General features: G+C 38.0%; 1 protein-coding gene across 6 annotated transcripts in view; it reads right to left on the reverse strand.

The window, feature by feature from the left end:
* Nucleotides 1-369: 369 nt before the first annotated feature.
* Nucleotides 370-21,029, reverse strand: part of LOC144972924 (uncharacterized) — a 36,807-nt gene continuing 16,147 nt past the window's right edge. For 5 of the 6 annotated variants that reach the window (XM_078914748.1, XM_078914747.1, XM_078914746.1 and 2 more), the window contains exons 3-7: nucleotides 19,897-20,019; nucleotides 11,042-11,143; nucleotides 9,796-10,046; nucleotides 3,389-3,456; nucleotides 370-500 (exon numbers count right to left, since the gene is read on the reverse strand). In XM_078914748.1, the coding sequence (XP_078770874.1) occupies nucleotides 466-500; nucleotides 3,389-3,456; nucleotides 9,796-10,046; nucleotides 11,042-11,143; nucleotides 19,897-20,019 (579 nt within the window). In that variant the 3' untranslated portion in view covers nucleotides 370-465. The remainder of the gene's footprint in view (nucleotides 501-3,388; nucleotides 3,457-9,795; nucleotides 10,047-11,041; nucleotides 11,144-19,896; nucleotides 20,020-21,029) is intronic. The other variant, XM_078914745.1, reaches the window with a different exon arrangement.

Consider the following 21,029-nt stretch of genomic DNA (forward strand, 5'->3'; position numbering starts at 1 on the left):
AACAATAAATAAAGTATGGTAGAAGTAGAAGGGACAGCAGAAGTTGACTTCACAAACCCTCAATGGTAATTTGAGGGCAAGTTTTGGGCATCTCAACAATATTTTTGTACTGAAAGTTAAAGTGATGCTCATGTCCGTTGCCGGACATTGACTATTGCCCTGTCCAGGTCAATATCCTGGACAAATAACATTTTGCGCTAAAGTGACCAGAACAGTTCCAAGCCATCTTTACCTTTGACAGATCTAAGGAGAACCACTCAGTTATTTTATAAGTGCGACTCAATGCAGAGAATCTTTTCATGAAATAATTTTTTTTTAAATTAACAACAAAGATACATACAAACAAGAAAAAAAACACAAAAAAAAACAAAAAAAACCCATCAATTTTTATTCTTAAATAATTACATAATAATAAAAGAGGAATCACATTTGGTGAGATTCATGAGGTCACGTCTGTCTCATTTGTCAATGTCTCAAATGTTTGCATCGAACCATAGAACCTGTAACAAGAAAAGAAAAAAAAAGGAGAGTGGTTGAACAGATTTTAATCTTACCATTTTTGTTGATACATCATTATACTGGATATTAAATGTGGGCTATGTGGTCTTGTGGTATGATGACACTCACTTTCTGATCTGAAGGTCCTGGGTTCGAGTCTCGCTCAGCGCATAGTTGAGTCCTTGGAAAAGGCTCTTTACTCACATTCTCTCACCACACTCAGGTGTAAAATGAGTACCTGGCTGTCAAAAGCATTGTCTCTGTCGGAAAAAAATGTAATATTGCCTAACAGGCATCCTGTCTCGTTCTATATGTTACATGTTGCTGTTTGTCAGGGACCCTTTGTAAAGTGCTTTGAGCACGTTTAGTGGATCTTGCGCTATATACAAGCTCAATTTTTTAATGGAATCTATTGGGCCATCTGGAAACCCAAGAGAAGTTATGTCAAGTATTGCATTCTCAAACCACTTTGATTTAATTTAGTTTTAGGAAGATTAACTGTACACTGTATATTGAACTGAGATTTCAATTTAGAGTTCAGTGCCGCCTGCAAGTCAGCTACAGGCGTCTTAGGTGAAAAAAAAAAAAGTCAAAGGAGAATTATACAGAAAGTAGAATTGAGTGATAATCTACTCCTGTGCCATGCCTGAGGCCATTCAACAAATAAAGGGGAAAAAATTATACTAAATACTACGCTTGTCTAAAATATCTTCACGCCTTTCAGATAATTTTGATTGTATCAAGCACACCAATGAACACTTTAGATTAAAATGTGAGCGATATATTCTTCCATTATGGCCCCAAATTTTATTTAGACACTGTTTCTTGTATTTAAATTATCTTATTTGAAAGAACCCTTAGTCCAACATGTGGGTCAAAGAAATCACATAAAAACTTAAGATTTTATATCGCGCAATATCCACTAAATGTGCTCAAAGGGCTTTACAAGGGTCCCTGACCAACAGCAATATGTAACGTGGAGAACGAGACATGACACCTGTTAGGCGACATTACAACTTTTTTCCGACAGAGACAATGCTGTTAACGACCAGGTACTCATTTTATGCCTGATTATGGTAAGAGAATGTGGGTAAACAGTTTTTTCCAAGGACCCGACTATGTGTTGAGCGAGGCTCAAACCCAGGAGATTCCGATCTGAAAGCAAGTGTCACATAGACCACATAGCCGCAGTAGTGGTGGTGGTGGTGGTAGTAGTAGTAGTAGTAGTAGTAGTAGTAGTAGTAGTAGCAGCAGCAGCAGTAGTAGTAGTAGTAGTAGTAGTAGTAGTAGTAGTAGTAGTAGTAGTAGTAGTAGTAGTATTAGTAGTAGTAGTAGCAACAGCAGCAGCAGCAGTAGTAGTAGTAGTAGTAGTAGTAGTAGTAGTAGTAGTAGTAGTAGTAGTAGTAGTAGTAGTAGTAGTAGTAGTAGTAGTAGTAATAGTAATAGTAGTAGTAGTAGTAGTAGTAGTAGTAGTAGTAGTAGTAGTAGTAGTAGTAGTAGTAGTAGTAGTAGTAGTAGTAGTAGTTAGACCTGTAAATGAGCTCTATAAAAATTGACTGAAACTCTTTGACAAACTGAAGTCAATTTTTTTCTTTTTAAATAAGGGCATCATTGGAAAGGAGAGTGATAAATACAATATATTAAAATAGTGGGTGTTATTACTTACTGGAAGTATGACTGCCATTGATTTGATGTAGAAGGAATGCTAAATAAGCATGTCATTCATATAAGTAAAGATGACTTCATCAAAGAAAGAATTCACAAATTTTGGAATTTTTGTGACATAGTCAGAAAAATAATCACCATTATCATCTTTAACTTCTAGTGCCATGACCAATTGAATTTATTCCTCAATCTTTATCGATGCTCGACAAGCCTGAATTGCGATCCATGAACAGCTCAGGCAATGTGAGAACATTAATTAAAATAATGTAGCAATGAGCAAACTTGATTTTCAATCAGTTAATGACAGGGAAAAAAAACTGAAATAAATATGACTTCTGGCCAATACACTGAATCATGAAGTAGGAGAAGTGAATTATCATCATAATGAAGAAACTTCGGCAGGCGTAGCTGTAGCGGAAAAATCCAAATAATCTAAATGAATGGTAAATCGCCACTGTAAACAGCAAGCTCGCTTGAGCAAAACAATGGCAGAAAACGTCCTAATTTGCGCGGGAATTAATTAGGCTACTTACGATTGTTCCTTATAATTAGGTACCCAATCAGTGAAGAAACGGTCAACCAGTTTGTTTACAACGTGAGGCAATCGAGATGTGCTTGTAGCAATCTATCCTAACTTTCGATTTGAAGGTGTCTACATAACGCACTTCCAGCTTTCGCATTTTACTTTTTCATTCTTTTAAAAACCCCCATGTAAATGTGGTCAATTTTGGCTTAGATGAAACAGTGAAATTTATTGCTCGGCGGCTCAGTTAAAATTGGCTACCGTTGGGATCATGACAGGTTTGGAAAGTGAAACAATAATTTAACGAAGGCTGTGTGAAAATACACTGGGATGTGTTCAGACACACCAATTCTAAAAAGCGTTGCTTAGCCTTGGCAATGTATCCATCGTTAATATAAACGGCCCTCATGAGCTATGCGTAGCGCTGTGGAACACTCCTAATTACTTTACGGTCATTCGACTACGATTTGTGAATTCTTTCTTTCTTCATTTCTTTCTTTCCTTTTTTAAAAATACTGAATTTGACAAATTGACTGATTTTAGTTAATTGACTGAGAATTTTCAGGTCTAAATTAGTAGTAGTAGTAGTAGTAGTAGTAGTAGTAGTAGTAGTAGTAGTAGTAGTAGTAGTAGTAGTAGTAGTAGTAGTAGTAGTAGTAATAGTAATAGTAGTAGTAGTAGAGAGAGAGAGAGAGCTTTCACCTGTTCCAGTAAAATCAGATTTATCCATGTTCGTCTCAATCAAATCACAGTCATCAGCCTTGTCAAATCTGGTATGGCACGAGAGAGAAAAAAACAAATGATATCATTATGTAACATAAACTGGGGACACCAAGGCAAATTTTTGCCAAGCAAATTTTGACAACAATTGTCACTTTAATCACATAAACAGCATTTCCTATGTTTTAGTATGCGTAATGCGCTTCACATGGTACATTTTCCGTGTTATACCACATACAGTGCCTAATATGCATCTTTTTGCATTAAATAACAAAGTGAAATTGAATGTAAGCTTCAATTTAATTACGAAAACAGATAAAATGGACGTTTCTGGTTTCCCCTTTATCAACAAACAGGATGAATGAAACACTACAGATGAATGAGATGATGTGGTAGTGGCGTTGTTAAGATGAATAAATAAAACACTGATGGGCAGCATTGATGGGCAGGAAATAGTATGCTCCTTTGTGAGGGGGGGGGGAGGGGGGGGGGCGATGCATTGGGGTCATTTTTTATCATTTGATGAAATATCCTAAACTTCTTGCACAGTCATAGTGTATATGTTTGGGAAGAATGATTGCATACAACTTTTTTCGAAAAAAGTTGCCCACTGCTATGGAAACGATGCCATATTGGGAAATAAATAGCAAGTAAATTTTTAAAAGTCAAAGGCTTTTTTGTTTATCAACCGATTGCCATAATATATTGGCCACAGATAGACAAAAAAAAAAAAAGAAAAAAAAGAAAGAGGCCTGATTTTTTCATTTTTTAATTAGAATCTTAAAAAATTAAGGTCAAAGTTATTACTCGGTTATTCCCCTTGAAAAAAGTTACATAATTGCAAATTACTCATAAAATAATCTTTTTTTTTTCAAAAATCCGGCTTCTAGAGGACTTGCATATTTGTATAACACTCATTTGTAGATAGTTTGAAGAAGATCGATTGAAAATTGAGGGAGGAGTTAGGTTTTTAGTGACGCAAGAGCTGCAAGGTCTGGGCCGGACGTCCCGCTTGCTGAAAGGAAATTGATGTGCATTTCGAACCCAACACCTCTCATTTCCAGGTGCATTGATTGCCGCGTAATCCTGTCTGACAGAGATTATTGCATATGGCCTCTCATGCATTATTGTGTCCATAACAGCACCTTCCCGTGGTGTTCCCCGTTTCTACTGAGTTTGTTATGGGCGCGACCGAGTCCCCGGCGGTATAACCGGGCTAGGGAGTAGGTGGGACCCCTTCCTCTTAAGGTGCAGGAGACAGAACCCACCGATGAGTGGTACACGCTCTGCTCCTCACCCACCCACCTCACACTCATTCTGTAGTGTGGTGTCCTCTGTATGTCCTTACTTTTCTTAATCGACCCCTATAGCTCATACTTGTTTCCTAGTGCTGTAACTTTAACACTTCTATACTCCCTCTTTGGTCGACCTGTGGCCCATGTCTTCTGTATGACTATCTGTGATTGATTGTAATCATGTATCCTTCTTAAAAAATTGAGATTTTTAGGGGAAAGGGCTGGTATCCCTTTGTTTTAGGCCCACAGAATCTCTCATCGACACAAATGACCCAGGACGTGACGATCCTCTGTTTATGAAATATGGCCCCTTAAGCAGAAAGAATAACTGAAATAGATAACTGCAAGCCAGGAAACAGTAGGTGGCGGGGAATGGGTGACCGTCAATCATGAAAGAGACTGTGGGAAAGACAAAATGAAGGCTACTTGACTAAACCCTATAAAAATTAATTATATGAGGAACATGCATCTGCAGTTCAACTCCTGATGTTATGCAGCTGACAAGGAATACAGGTTAGGGTGGGAAGACAGACCAGAGACCCCCCAGCATGCCATGACAAACAAAAGGAAAGCATACGAGCTCGGACGTCGCCTCGAAAAAGGTCCGCGCCAGACAGTGAGTACCCAGGCTGATCTGCGCGAAAAGTCAGCTACTGGGACAAAGAAATTCCACAAACATTTGAATATTTTACAAATTAACATTTGTGGAATCAGGAATAAAAGACAGAGCTGAAGAAATTATTAAATGAAAAGGGAAGTTCACATTGCTTTACTTCAGGAAACCCTGTATAAAAATAGCGATCCATATATTGCTGGTTATACATACTATACCTGCAAATGTGACGACTGCCGTGGTGTTATTACTTATATAAGAAATGACATCACGGGAGATGTTACTTCTAAACCATCACAGAACTCAACTGATGTACAGAAAGTAACTTTATGGCACCTAAATAAGAAATTTACCATTTACAACCCTCCACGGTGTACTATAAACCTAACAGATCTAAACAGTTCCCAATACAACAACACAATAATTGCTGGTGACTTCAATGGCCACTCTCCACTATGGGGATACAAAAATCTAAACAACACAGGAAAAGAACTAGAAAAGCTTTGCAATACAACCAACCTCACCATTTTACAAAATGCAGACTCAGTCCCGACCCTTCTTCACAGAGCTCATATGTCCCTGAGTCATCCCGATCTAACCATCATCTCCTCTGACCTTCTGAATTCTTGTCACATTAAAGTCCTGGATGAAATAGGCAGTGACCATAAACCAATTTTAACACAAATAACAGTTCAAACACAGAAGAAAACATTTGAGCAGAAATCCAAATGGAATTTCAAGAAAGCAAACTGGGATGTTTTCACAGCAACATTAGATGACCAGCTTCCAAAAATTACAGATACATCAAGTGTAGAACATTTAAACGAAGCCCTCACCAAAGCCATTCTTGCAGCTGCAAAAGCAGGAATTCCAAGAGGTAGTCGACAGAACTACAAACCCTTCTGGAGCAAAGAAATTGAAAAAGCAGTAAATGCAAGAAAGGAAACAAGGAAAAACTTAGAGAAAAACAAAACCATTAAAAACAAGATTGAGTACAATAAAGCATCGGCAATTGTCAAAAGAACTATTAACAACGCTAAAAGAAAGAAATGGGCAGACACATGCGCTAATATTGACCTCAATCAAAATGGGAAAAAAGCATGGGCCTTACTTAATAATCTTAACAATGAAACCCCGAAAACCAACCCAAAGCCCATGAAAACTACAGAAGGAACAATCGTAGATGACCAAAAAAAAGCCATGATCTTCAACAAACATTTTGCTTCAGTAAACAAGGCATCAAAAAGAAGTGAAAAGGACAAAAAATTGATTAAAGACCTTAAACATCAAGAAAAGGCCCCAAAAGCTATCTCATATCTGTTCAAAGAGGGCTTTACCATGTCAGAACTTCACAGAGCTATGAAAAAACTCAAGTTAAGGAAATCCCCTGGACCAGATAAGATACACAATGAAATGCTCCTGCATCTTAGCGTGAGAGGTAAACAGATGCTTCTCAAACTTATAAATCTAACATGGGAGACAGGAATAGTACCAAGGGGATGGAAAAATGCTATTATAATTCCAATCTTAAAGAAAGATAAACCACCCGACGAAACGAAAAGTTACCGACCAATATCTCTCACCTCATGTGTTGGAAAGATCGCGGAGAGAATGGTAAATAATCGATTATACTGGTGGCTGGAGACATGTGGCCTACTAAATAAATATCAGGCAGGCTTTAGGATAGGGCAAAGAACAGAAGATCAATTGTTTAGATTAAGTCAAAAAATAATTGATGGCTTTCAAGATGGAAAACATACAGTCGCGGTTTTTGTTGATCTCCAACAGGCCTATGACAAAGTATGGAGGAAAGGGTTGTTATCAAAAATGATGGACTACGGAATTGATGGAAATCTCTACTTCTGGATTAAACAATTTCTCAGTAACAGAACAATCCAAACAAAAATTAATAACGGACTGTCAAACAGAGAAGTATTAGAGGAAGGTCTCCCACAAGGATCCTGCCTCAGCTGTACTCTCTTTCTTATTTTTATAAATGATCTACCAGAAGTATTACAGACAGAAAAGGCCCTATATGCTGACGATTTAGTTATGTGGTATACTACAAAGCACCTACCAATAGCCTCCAATAGAATAAATGAAGATTTAGAAAGCTTAAACACCTTCTGTGATAAATGGAAATTAAAAGTAAATTGCAATAAAACAGTCTACTCTATATTTACTAAGAGCCATCCTGTTTCCAAGAAAGAAATAACACTCTCCATCCAAGGCCATCGACTCGCGAAAGAAGAAAACCCCACATATTTGGGCATACAGTTAGACAGACAACTATCTCTGAACAAACACACTCAGAATGTAAAAATCAAAGCCACAAGGAGACTCCAGTTACTAAAACGACTAGCCAGTACTAATTGGGGAGCAGACAAAAACTCGCTTCGACAACTCTATTTAGGCTATGTGCGTTCCGTCATGGACTACAATTTAGCCCTCCAAAATGTAGGTAGTAAAAACACACACAAAACCTTGGACAGAGTACAAAACCAAGCCCTTCGCTTCATCTCCGGTGCCCTGAGATCGACACCCACAGCAGCATGTGAAATACATACTAATGTGGAACCACTTGGACTTCGCAGAGAATCAACAGTGCTTGAAATGGTTGAAAGATACAAACGAAAAGAGGAAAACCATCCAAACAGAATTCTGGCAGAGAAATGGAAACCAAGAACAAGATTAAAACAAAAATCCCTGCTACACATTGCTAACAACTTGAATGAAAGACACAGACTCCCAGAAAACAGAGAAAAATCTATTTTAATCAGTCAAAAACCTCCATACGCCGAACTAAAACTTCCAAAAATAAAGACTAACCTTGTAGAAGAAACAACAAGAAATAGAAACAAATCAGATATACAAACATTAGCAATGAAGACGATACAAGAATACCCAGACAACTGGATACATGTTTACACAGATGGATCTGCCCACAAAGGAACTAAAAATGCTGGGTATGGGTTTGTAGTAGAATACCCAGATAAAACCTGTGATAAAATCCACAATTCTTGCGGAAGCTCCTGCTCAAACTACGAGGCAGAGGCAGTTGCAATAGAAGCCTCACTGCGACACCTCTCTTCTGTTTTCCAGCTAAACCCTTCAAAACTTCAAAACACTGTCATCTTCACAGACTCCAAATCGGTTCTCCAAGCTCTCGATTTAGATAAACTCTCCTCAACGTTCAATAGTTTAAGATCTCAACTAGATGAATTCCTTACAACACACAAGAGTAGACTTATCTCTCCAGTGGATACCAGGACATTCAAATATACCAGGAAATGACAATGCAGACAGACTAGCCAGACTCAGATCAACACTTTTACAACCATCATTTCCAGTATCCTTAGACACAGCGAAACAAATAATCAAAACAAATAAGAGAGAAGAATGGATGAACAGTTGGGCAATGAGCACCACGGGTAGATGTATGTTTTCCCATATGACCACTCCTGTAAAGACTGATTGCCTAAATAAGCTCAGAAGACACCAGCAAAGCATCATCTTTCAACTAAGAACACAACACATACCGCTCAACAACCATTTAAGCAAAATTACAAAAGACACATCCCCCTCCTGCCCCCTATGTCAACACCCCAATGAAACAGTAACACACCACTTGCTTGAATGTCAACCTCTTGAAGATCTGAGATGCACATTCCTCCCACCAAATCCAAGCATCAGTAACACACTTTATAGTCACCTGGAACAACTACAAAAGACGTCTAACTTCTACGTCATGGCACAAGACCGAAGGGCTAGAGCTCAGGTGGTCGCTGGTTCGGATAAGTAAGTAAGTAAGTAAGTGACGAAAATTGTAGTTTTGAGAAAAACACATTTAAAAGTCAAAGTAAACTGGTTTAGGGAAAAATTCTCCTCATGCAGACTTCTCGCTCTCTGATTGGATTGTGACCACATGACATAATTAAGAACAAAGTGATTGGCTGTTGTAGAGAGAAGAGTTTTTACTTTTCATTGATATATTTTTGCCTTTACTTAGTTATAAAGACAAGACTATTTGATACTCTTTCATGAAATCAGTCATTTCTTTCCACTGAAACAAAAAATGGGCACGGATTTAACCATACCATAAATAACACAAAATACGTTATTTTGAGTAGAAAAAAAACTGAAGATGAAGTTTTCATGCAAATTTTTATGCAGAAAAATGGTCCTATGACAACATCCTACCAAAATCTAATTTTAGCGAACTGAGCCAAATTTCATCATTTTTAATGTCGCCCCCCCCCCCCCCCCCCCCCCCACAAGCTCAACTCTAATTAAACATCTGGTTTACTTGAACATAAAACCAGACTTAGGAAGTGAATCACAATTAATCTATATTTTGATTTTTCAACCTTGTCAATGTAAAACAAAATGACCAAATACAAAACAAAAAAAACAACAAAAAAACCCCCCAGAAATTAAATTTATTTTCTTTTTCAAATCACGTTATAACCAGAACATCTTACTTCATTCTCAAAAACAGGCTGCCGTCAATCCTCTTTTCCTCCCAGTCAATAACTGGAGCATAGGATGACATCAAGTCATAAATGATATTCAGATCATATTCCACAGGGATTCCTTCAAATTGGATCACATTTGGGGGACGAACAGTCCAATTTTCCAATACTTTCAAGGGAGGGGAATCCGCAATTAATTGTTCACCTCTTGCAGACGCTGAATTCTTAAAAGGTGTATTTTGGGATGTATCACTATCAACCTGTATTGATAACGAATGAGTTATCATTCTTATTATCAATTAATTGTTGAAATGTTTGTATTTTATATTTCTAATGACAAATATGTTGCAAATTGAAAATGCTCCAAAAAATTATCATGGACTCAAATATTTATATTGAGTTAGATTGATACTCAATAGTAATACTACCTAAGCTGGTAACAGGGACCAGGCTAATTATAATAATAATGAATAAACTTTATATGGCTAATACAAATGTGTTGCAGTGGAATCAAACAAAAAAATAGAATTCTAAAAAACATAAATAATTATAATAAAGGAACATTTTATACCAATCAAATCATCAAAAGCAACAAATAAAAAATTTGTATTTTTGTAGCATAAAAAATCATTTTCACAAAAATGTGTCCTGTTTGGATTACTTTTTAACTTCAAAATGCTTTGAAACTGATGTGATATGCTTGGCAAAAAGTAGTGGTGAATGAAATGAAAATAATTTCATAAATTTTCTTCTAAAGTTCTAATTTTTTTTTTTAAAGCATGATCGGCCATAACAATAAAAATCTCAATTTCATTAAATCTGAACAAAAACCCTAAAGATAATTACTGATGTGTAATTGAATGGAAGACAGGCCTTTGTATTAATGGCTGCAAACTGTTCAACTCCCAAGAATATGCATTTTCTAATTATGGTTCAGGAGCACACTTCAACCAATGGTGCAACTTGTATAAATAATGAGTAACACTATCCGATGAAGATTTTAAAAATTTGAAATGTGACAAAACTGTTCATCATCCGTTATTTTTAAAATCTCCTAAATAGTTGGCTGTTCTTGGGTTGCTAAGTTTGCAACCGAAGGCATCGGTATATTTTTCATATTGAAAATAATTTCAAAATTCTCATTCCCTCTCTTTCACACAAACAAACATCCACTCTTCGTAATATGCCATTCTAAAAATAAGACCGATCCGTTCTTCGCTGTGAGTATTTTATCAAAATCTGTTATGTTTTTTACCTGATGAGACAGACTATCAACTCCTTGAAATTTTTCAGAACCCCTACTGCTTTGATCACTGTTCATGCTGTGGCTGTCAAACTGAAATGTAAAATTTCGTCGCTAAAAATAAATTTTATAACTATACTGCTGTACCACTATTGACTAGATAGACCTATTAGCCACACCCCTAGCAATTCACTGCATTGTTTCTTTATCTATAATATAAAATAAATGGTTTTGACAGAAGTTGTCATAGAAATCATAACCTTGACCACTACAATTGTAACGGTATCAGTTTAGTCGTGAATGTACCTAAGAGTGAGTGTGTTTACCTTATTGTTTTACAGCACTCGTAACAAAGCCTCTGCCATGACTAGACTTATCCTCAGAATTATGCAAATTAGATCATTTTGTTTTATTAATTAATTCCTATGAACTTCTTACCCCCTTTACCAAAGATGTTTGCCTTTGAAAAAAAAACACAAAACATTTTTATATCTTTCAAAATGGTCTACAATTGCATGACAGTCTGTCACTATAAAATATGAGTTCAGATCAGATCAGGACTGGGAAGATAAGTATAGCATTGTAGACTTATCTAAATTCAATTCATATAATGCATACTGTCATAATTGGTGAAGTCATTGCTTGGAATTGACTCAGATTTTAAAGTAAAGAATTTATTTCAGTTTGTGTATTAAAAAATCTGCAAGCTCTTGGGGTCCACCTTTTGGCACAGCATCAACACTTCAGTCATTTCAGTACTTGGGAGAAGGAGAATGAGAAGATAACCAAAAAAGAAAATGTAACACAAAGGTGACTTGTTCAAATAGTTATAATATAAATGTCTCAAAAAAGCCACTGACCCAAAATGTGGAATATATAGTTACAATTATGTGTACTTGCAGGACATGGTAACGCATAAATTCTCTAGCATAGGGTGTGGTTAATAGAAATAATATAGTATTGCATTTAGAAAACTCCCCTTCATCAATCAAAGAAAATGAAAGACAATCGTGTTGAACTAACTCAACGAGACTAAGTACTCCACATGAAGTGTTTTACATTGTAAAGTCTACATATAAAGCATATTTGTTAAGATTTAGCATTCTTAGAGCGCTTCACAAGGCAGTTTGCATCTCATAAATCGTTCCCATTATCTACTATTAGTACTATTAGGCATCTTTTTGCATTAGAGATCCATCACTGCCTAAAGTCAGATACTCATTCATTCCTGTAAAATGATGTGGTAGTTGTAATAGTTTTGTTGGTGGCAGGGATGATGATGTGGTGGTAGTTGTAGAATTAGTGCTGGTAGGGATGGTGATGTGGTGGTGGTTGTTATAGTAGTGGTGGTGGTAGGGATGATGATATGTTGGTGGTTGTAGCAGTAGTGGTAGGGATGATGATGAGGTGGTGTCTGTTGTAGTAGCTGTGGTAGGGGTAATGATGTGGTTGTGTCTGTAGTAGTAGTGGTGGTAGTGATGATGGTGTGGTGGTGGTTGTAGTAGATGTGGTAGGGATGGTGATATAGTGGTAGTTGTAGCAGAAGGGGGGGGGGGGTAGGGATGATGATGGTGTGTTGAATAGTAGGTAGGAAGAGTAATGGAGTAGTAGTAGTGGTGGTAGGGATGATGCAGAGGTGCAAACTTAAAATGTGGCTGACAGGAATTTCAGACACCACTTGGAGGAATTTCAATATCGAAAGAGGAATTTCTGCATATAAGAAATGGGAACGGAGATGATACATATTTGTTTTGTATTTACATATTGTATAGTTCTAAATAGATAACAAATTATAACTCTACCGTATGAAAAAATAATAACAAATACCATCCCAAAGTCCATTTCAAATATTTCAAATGAAGTAAAGTTCCAAAATCTAATGGACTAATGCTGGTGGTTGCAGTGGTTGTGGTAGTGATGATGATGTGGTAATGGTGGTGGTGGTGGTTGTAGTTTATGTGGTAGTGGTGTTTGTGGTAGTGATGGTGGTGTGGTGGTGGTTGTAGTAGTTGTGTTAGTGTTGATGATGTGGTGGAGGAGGTGGTTGCAGTAGTTGTAGTAGAGATGATGATATGGTGGTGGTGGTTGTAGCAGAAGTGATACTGGTGATGTTGTGGTGGTGGTTGTAGTAATAATATTGGTATTGATAATGTGGTAACGGTGGTTGTAATAGTGGTGGAAATGAGGATAATGATGTGGTAGTGGTTGTAGTAGTTGTGGTATTGAGGATGATGTGGTAGTGGTGGATGTAGTAGATGTAATGATGATGATGTGGTGGTGGTGGTTGCAGTAGTTTTTTAAATTTATGATGATGATGTGGTGATTGTGATTTCAATAGTTGTAGTGATGATGATATGGTAGTGAGGGTGGTTGTAATGGTAGTGATGATGTGGTGGTAGTGGTGGTTGTAGTTGAAGTGGTAGTGATGATGACGTGGTGATGGTGGTGGTGGTTGCAGTTGTAGTGGTAGTGATTAGGATGTGGTAGTGGCAGTTGTAGTAGTAGTGTAGTGATGATGATATGGTGGTGGTGATGGTGGTTGTAGTAGTAGTGGTAGTGATGATGATGTGGTGGTAGTGGTTGTAGTAGTTGTAGTGATGATGTGGAGGTGGTGATTGTAATGATAGTGGTAGTAGTAGTAATGGTAGTGGTCATAAAAAGTTCGACTTAGGAATCAAACGGTGCAAGTATAGGGAAATAGATGAGTGGAGAGAGGGATTTGGATTGTAGATAGAAAGAAGAGATGACAAGTAGTTGGGAGTAATAGTAGTAGTAGAAGTAGTAGTAGTAGTAGTAGTAGTAGTAGTAGTAGTAGTAGTAGTAGTAGTAGTAGTAGTAGTAGTAGTAGTAGTAGTAGTAGTAGTAGTAGTAGTAGTAGTAAGAGTAGTAGTGTTAGAAGATGTTATTGTAGCAAAAAAAAGCTATGAGACCATGGGAACCATTTGGCAATATCTGATTAAAATCCAAAATGTATTCATCAAACCGCATGGGACAGCTGAAAAAAATAATCTTCAAATTGTCAATGCCATCACAAGTTGCATCCACTTGCAATGTCATAGAAGACTGTATCAATTCGATTAAAACGGGGAGGGGATGACTCAAAATAAGCTAAGCTAAATGACGAGAAAACATAAATCATTATTTGAGGCACGGACAGTAAGATCAAATCCATCGAATTATAACAATTAGCATAGGAAATAATATCCTTCCACTTTCATCAGGCCGCAAAAACCTGGCTGCGATTCTCGACAGCGAGTTGAAAATGGAAGATCACATAAATAATATAATAAAATTTCTCAACTTTCACCTACTACTAATAAAAAGGATGAAAATGTTTCTATCAAAAGAGTTGAAAAAGGCAATTGTCAGCTTCCTAGTCCCATTATGTTTGGATTACTGCAACTCTTTATTAGTGGGTCTTCTAAATACAAGCATTGGTAGAGTACAACGTCTTCAAAATTGCTCCGCAAAATTGGTTTTCTACACGCACGATAAAAAGAGTAGAAATGACTTGTTATGAGCACTTCATTGGCTGCCTGTTCATGCCTGCATTGAATACAAGATCACCAATGTTTGCTTCAATGTGCTGAATGAAAGTGCACCACCATATATTGAGGAGCTTATCACCATTACCATTCCATCGGGACAACTGAGATCCAGTCCAATGCGCTTGCTGTCAGTCCTGAGATCATGGCTGAAATTTTTTGGTAATCGCACATTCAGTCGAATTGGCCCCTCTATTTAGAATGAACTGCCCATGGATGTGCAATCATCAACAAACACAACAGACTTCAAGAAAAGACACAAGAATTTCTTATTTAGAAAATCTTTGTGTGAATCATGACCTGCACAATTGTGTTTTCGTTGTTCCAATCTGATGTAAAGTGCATTGAGACTTTGATGTGAAAATCGCCATGCCATATAAGGACCACTTAGAGTGACTTGAACTACACAAACCGGTACCGGTGGTCAGCCATCCTTCCATCTGTCTGGGAGACTTTTATAGCCACCATCATGAATGGGACTACCGAGACTGCAACGAGGCAGGAAGACAACTCCGCTCATGGATGGACTGTAACGATCTACACCTAGTGTACAATCCTACAGCCAAGGGTACCTTCAGGGGTACCCGCCATAAGGAGTATACACCAGACCTCACCCTCGTTACGAAAGGCGCGAACGGTGAACCCCTGCAGGTGAAGCGAACAGTCCTCAGGGACTTTCCGCACAGCCAGCACAGGCCGGTTCTTATCACAGCGGGGCACGGCGACTAAAACTCGAACTTTCAGTTATAGCCAGCGCTTCACCGGTGGGAGGGTAATTAATCAAGTTGTGACAGGTCGATGACTCATCATGCTACCGGCATCAGCATTTTCTCTACCTGTATTTTTTCTCTCGATTCTGCATTTTATTGATATTTTCAAATAATCGTTGCTCAATAATCCGTTGACGTAACTTTTTCTTATTCATATATTCTTGTTCTTCATAATGTAAAGAATATTGTCATACCATTTGTATGTCTATGAACCTAATGGTTTTGCAACGCCACTCTCCATGAGTTGTACTATAATTCAATGCAAGATCATAACTATAATTGGTAAGAAACATGTGAATAAATAGCATAAGTCACCGTACAGGCAAATAATTTTGGGATAATCAGAAGCAGGAGAGAATGAGGAAAAAGTGTATGTAAGTTTTATGGCCTGTTCAGACCTGGCAGTCCTGTGAGAGGTCTTGATATTGTGGTAAGTCCTTATCAAATCCACCAGTATCCTGTCCACAAATTAGCCAGTCACAGTGATGACTGGAAGGTACTGTTAGTGTGTGTCTTATAAAACTGATATTCAATCATTCCTTATGAATAAGATTCACTTGATGACATATTTCATTAATTAATAATATAAATTCTATGGTCTGTCACGTTCCCGATCACATTGTCAGTAATAAATTTACTAAGAAATATTTCTATCACTCTCTCTTCATAATTTCACACATCACAACTAACAAAGTTTCAAGTCTAATCGCAATACAAGCAACACCATTATGAAAACAAATAAACAAGTTGAACAATAGTTTCTCATCTATTTTCAACACCACCTCCTCTTTTCAAACATCTTTTGCCACAGAGTCTACATAGATTATTTAGTTTTGTTATATGAGTTTCAAGAGAATGTTCCATCCTTGTCTGAAAAACAAAAAAAATTATGTCAGTACCACAAATAAAATTAATATAAAAAAATAAAATCACTCAACCAAAAATAATAATGTTATTTCACACAACGGATTGCCCAGATTTTAAATAATCATAACTTTTTTATTTTGTGTGAATTAAGGTACTTCATGGACATACTAATTGCAAATTTATTGTAATTATTTTAGGGTGTAAGAAAATATGACCCTCATGGTGACAAAACATGTTTTAAAAATATTTTAATCAATGATATACGGTGGACAGAACAATTTCACTCACTAATTTGAAATATTCTTATCTGCTTTATAATCCAGTTGGCACTTGCACAAAAATATATATAATTACGACAAATTTAAAATATTAAAAAAAATAAGAAGAAATTGTGTGTGACACATAGGTTTCCAGTATTAAATGATGTAAGAAGTGCATTTCTTATGCATTTTTTGACAATATCACCCTTGTTTTCGGACCTCGCTTACCTCCAATGGTTTCAACTGACGAAGGTGCAGGTAATTAATCACTTGTGACAGGTGAAGTTCCCTGTTATCAGTGATTTGCCTGTGATCAGGGGAGTGGAATGGGTGACAGGGGAAGATGCACAGTGGGTGGCATGGGGGATACAGCAAGATCAAAGCAAAAACTAAAGAGTCAAAAATTAAGTTAGTTTTATTTGCCGTGGGGGGGGGGGGGGGGGGGGGGGGGGGGGGGGGGGGGGGGGGGGGGGGGGGGGGGGGGTGACAATACCGAGAGTGCAATCTCTCCCACTTTGCAGATGGAACTTCAGGAAGGCTGACTGGGAGGAATTCAGTTCCCATATCGAGCAGGTTTGCCCTGCCATTCCTCCCAATTCTGAGAATATAACCAGATTTAGCAGGCTACTGGTTAAGAGCACTCAACTTTCTATTCCACGGGGCAAATGGAAATTCTACACCCCTTGCTGGACGGCAGAGTCAGAAAAGCTGTACAAAGAGTACCAGCAGGTCCAATCCCAGGATGTAGCCAATAGACTACTTCAGTCTCTGGCAAAGGGAAGGAAGCAACGTTGGCATGAGACCGTGGAAAGTCTCGACTTTACACACTCCAGCCGCCAAGCTTGGCATTTGATAAAAAAATTGGATCCAGACCAGAGGTACGCGAAGGCTGCACCGGAATGTGAGGCAGACACAATTGCCAAGAATATTAAGAACCGTAGCAAACGGGTCCCTAATCATGCTTTTGAGCGGGGTGTCCGCAAGGCGTACCGTACGATTTTGGACTACTACCTGCGTTCAGTCCCCGAGAAATGGGTGCAGCCATTAGCTATGTGAAGAACGGTAAAGCAGCAGGGATAGACAGAGTATATCCCAATATGGTGACGCATCTGGGCCCCAGGGCACGGGCCTGGCTGGCAGAGGCAATGTCTGACATCCTTGCAAAAGGAAAGCTCCCACAAGTGTGGAAGCATGCGAAGATAGTTGCCATCCTGAAGCCTGGGAAACTGACGAAGGAGGCCGACAGTTACAGACCCATATCTCTACTGAGCTGTCTTTACAAATCGTTGGAGCATGTTCTATTAAACCGATGTGGGCCGGTCCTAGACACTGACATGCCACCCGAGCAGGTGGGTTTCAGGGAAGGGAGGTGCACCACGGAACAGGTCATTGCCCTTACAGAGCATATTGAGCAAGGGTACGAGACAAAACAACCAACAGGTGCTGTATTTATAGACCTATCAGCGGAGTATGATACGGTCTGGTGCGAAGGGTAAATGCTCAAACTTGCAAAAATCATAAGGTGCCAAAGACCTTGAAGTTGTTCTCTTCTATCTTAGAGGAAAGACAATTCCACGTCATGCTAGGAGACGCTACGAGTAAAGTAAGGAAATTGAAGAATGGGGTCCCTCCGGGTACGGTGCTTGCGCCAATGTTGTTTAACGTTTACATTAGCGATATGCCAAACACTTCCTCCCTGAGGCTGGGATACGTGGATGACTGGGCACCCGCTACTCAGAGTAAAGTGTGGACCCGTCTTGAGAGCGTACTCAGCGAGGACGTCACCAGACTCAAATCCTACTTTGACAAGTGGTACCTGAAGATGAACACTTCAAAAACCGTGGCCACTGCATTCCACCTATGCAGAGCAATGCACACCCGTAAACTGAACATCGTCGGGGACCAGCCACTCCCATATGAGCCGCATCCAAAATATTTAGGGGTGACGTTGGATCGCAGCCTTACCTATCGGGTGCATCTCGAAGGAGTGACCCAGAAGATAGAGAAACGCAACAGTCTTCTGAGGAAGCTGGTGGGATCGACTTGGGACGCTAGCCAAGCGCTCCTGAGAACGTCCGCCCTGGCACTATGATATTCCACCGCTGAGTATTGTGCTTAGTGTGGGGTAGAAGCAGAAACGTTGAGAAGGTGGATGTAAAACTTCGCAAGTCGATGCACATAGTGTCAGGAACGCTGGCAACAACTCCTAGAGAATGGGGCCCGATAATGGCTGAGTAAGATCAGAGAGGGAATGGGGATACCCCTCTGAAGCGCATAATGGACAGTGCCCCCGTATCGAGCCGAAATAAGTCCCAGCAACCCTTGTACGCAGCTTCCCTTGGTGAGAAGTTGCCAGGCTTTGATACCAGTAAGAGGAGACACTGGGTGGCTGCGAATCGGCTTCGGTCGAGGAGCTGCCTAACAGCAAGTGCGCTTCATCATTGGGGACTTTCCACCTGCCCCACATGTACCCGATGTGGGCAAGAACCCGAAACGGCAGAGCATCTAGTCGAACGGTGTGTTGTGGCGATGCTACCAGGCAGGTTCGGACGGAGCACGAATGCGGACAGGACTTTACTGATTGGGTCGATGGTCATAACATAGTAGTGTGAGAACCATAAGAGGCTGCTGCTATATAAGGATGATTATTATTAAATCTGTGGTTCAACAAAAAGGTGATTATTGTTTTAGGACAAGAACCACATATTGATCTGTATGTGTAGTAATTATAGTACTTAAACTAAAACTAAGAGAGAGAGAGAGAGAGAGAGAGAGAGAGAGAGAGAGAGAGAGAGAGAGAGAGAGAGAGAGAGAGAGAGAGCGAGAGAGAGAGAGAGAGAGAGAGAGAGAGAGAGAGAGAGAGAGAGAGAGATATCAACGAACATGTTTGATTAATAACTCTTTGCTGTCCACCCAACATTATTGGGTAGCTGTGTCTGTTAGATCTTGTGGAAAGTTATTTTCAATAGACTATGTGTTTTATCCAAAAGAATAGCTAGCAAATGCTTTAAAAATCTGGATAAACTCTGGCTCCGTGGGCCTTATGGCTTATATGGACTTTTAAGTTTGGACCTTACTAGCTCTTATGTAATTTATAAATTCTCATTGATTGAGCAACTTAGCCAAAGAATTAATAATCCTTAAAACCCCGATTGTTGACTACATCTCATTCACAGACCTGCCTACTTGAAATGTCAAAAATTCGTAGTTTCCAAGGAAAATAAAGAAATTCCAATTTAAATAGCTTTAGAAATAAATATTTTGTCCTCAGCATGATCCAAAGTCCTGAATATAGCTTCTGAGGAACAAAACCTTCCTTTTCAATAAGATTTGTTGAGTCAAAGAGTCAATAAATCACCAAATTTGATGGCATGAATGAGAAAAAAAAAAGATAAAACTTAAGTTATCATTTATGTGACACTTACAGAGGAATTCAATAGTTCTTGTTGACATCCTGGATTAGGTGATTGATTATCATTTTCACTTCCACCCACAGTTTTCCGACTCCTCCCTCTTCCTCGACCTGGTTTGGGCCTTCCCTCTGACAACTGGACGTCATTTATCCATGATATGAGGTAGAAATTTAGAAAGAGTGATTTTAAACCAAAACAAAATTTTTTACAAACCCATAAAATCCCACACATTTATGTATCCCATTTGCCAATACTTGAACATAAAAACATAAATTTGGCACATCCAAATTTTTGAATCGTTCTAATATTTCCATTATATCATTTCATATCAGTAATACGGCTTTAAATGGACTAAGCAGTAATACGGCTTTAAATGGACTAAGTGTTCCTCAAATGCCCGTAAAACATAAATAACAATATATTGGAAATGACATATTGCATATTATATTATCTAATATTTATATTTGACATGTCACCTGCAAATGCACTCATCCTTTGTACTTTTGTTAGAACATCATTTAAATTATTCACACTCAAGTCAAGTGTGAAGTGTGTAAAGTGCCTTCCCCAAGAAAACTACACCAGTTTTGTAATCAATTTCACCCATATATATATATATATATATATATATATATATATATATATATATATATATATATATATATATATATATATATATATACATATATATATATCTAATGTCAGTTACAACAAAATAAGTAAATAAATAAATAAATAAATAAATAATAATAATATAATAAATAATAATAATAATAATAATAATAATAATAATAATAATAATAATAATAATAATAATAATAATAATAATAATAATAGTATTAATAATAATAATAATAATAATAATAATAATAATAATAATAATAATAATAATAATAATAATAATAATAATAATAATAATAATAATAATAATAATAACAGACCTGCCATTTTACCGACACAAAAAATCAGGACCAAGGTCGCAAAAAATCAGGACACAGGAAAAAAAATCAGGACGCTTGAAAATAAGGGACAAAACGTTACATTGATATTTTTTTAAAACACTTACATGAGGACACCAAACTCACAGGCGTAGTGCCGTTATTGTCGACCACATTTGGCCAGAAGACTTGGTGAAGGCACAAAGC

This window comes from Berghia stephanieae, chromosome 5, assembly GCF_034508935.2.
Source record: "Berghia stephanieae isolate SIO BIC M18660-M18661 chromosome 5, UCSD_Bste_1.3, whole genome shotgun sequence".
In the NCBI taxonomy this organism is placed as follows: Eukaryota; Metazoa; Mollusca; class Gastropoda; order Nudibranchia; family Aeolidiidae; genus Berghia; species Berghia stephanieae.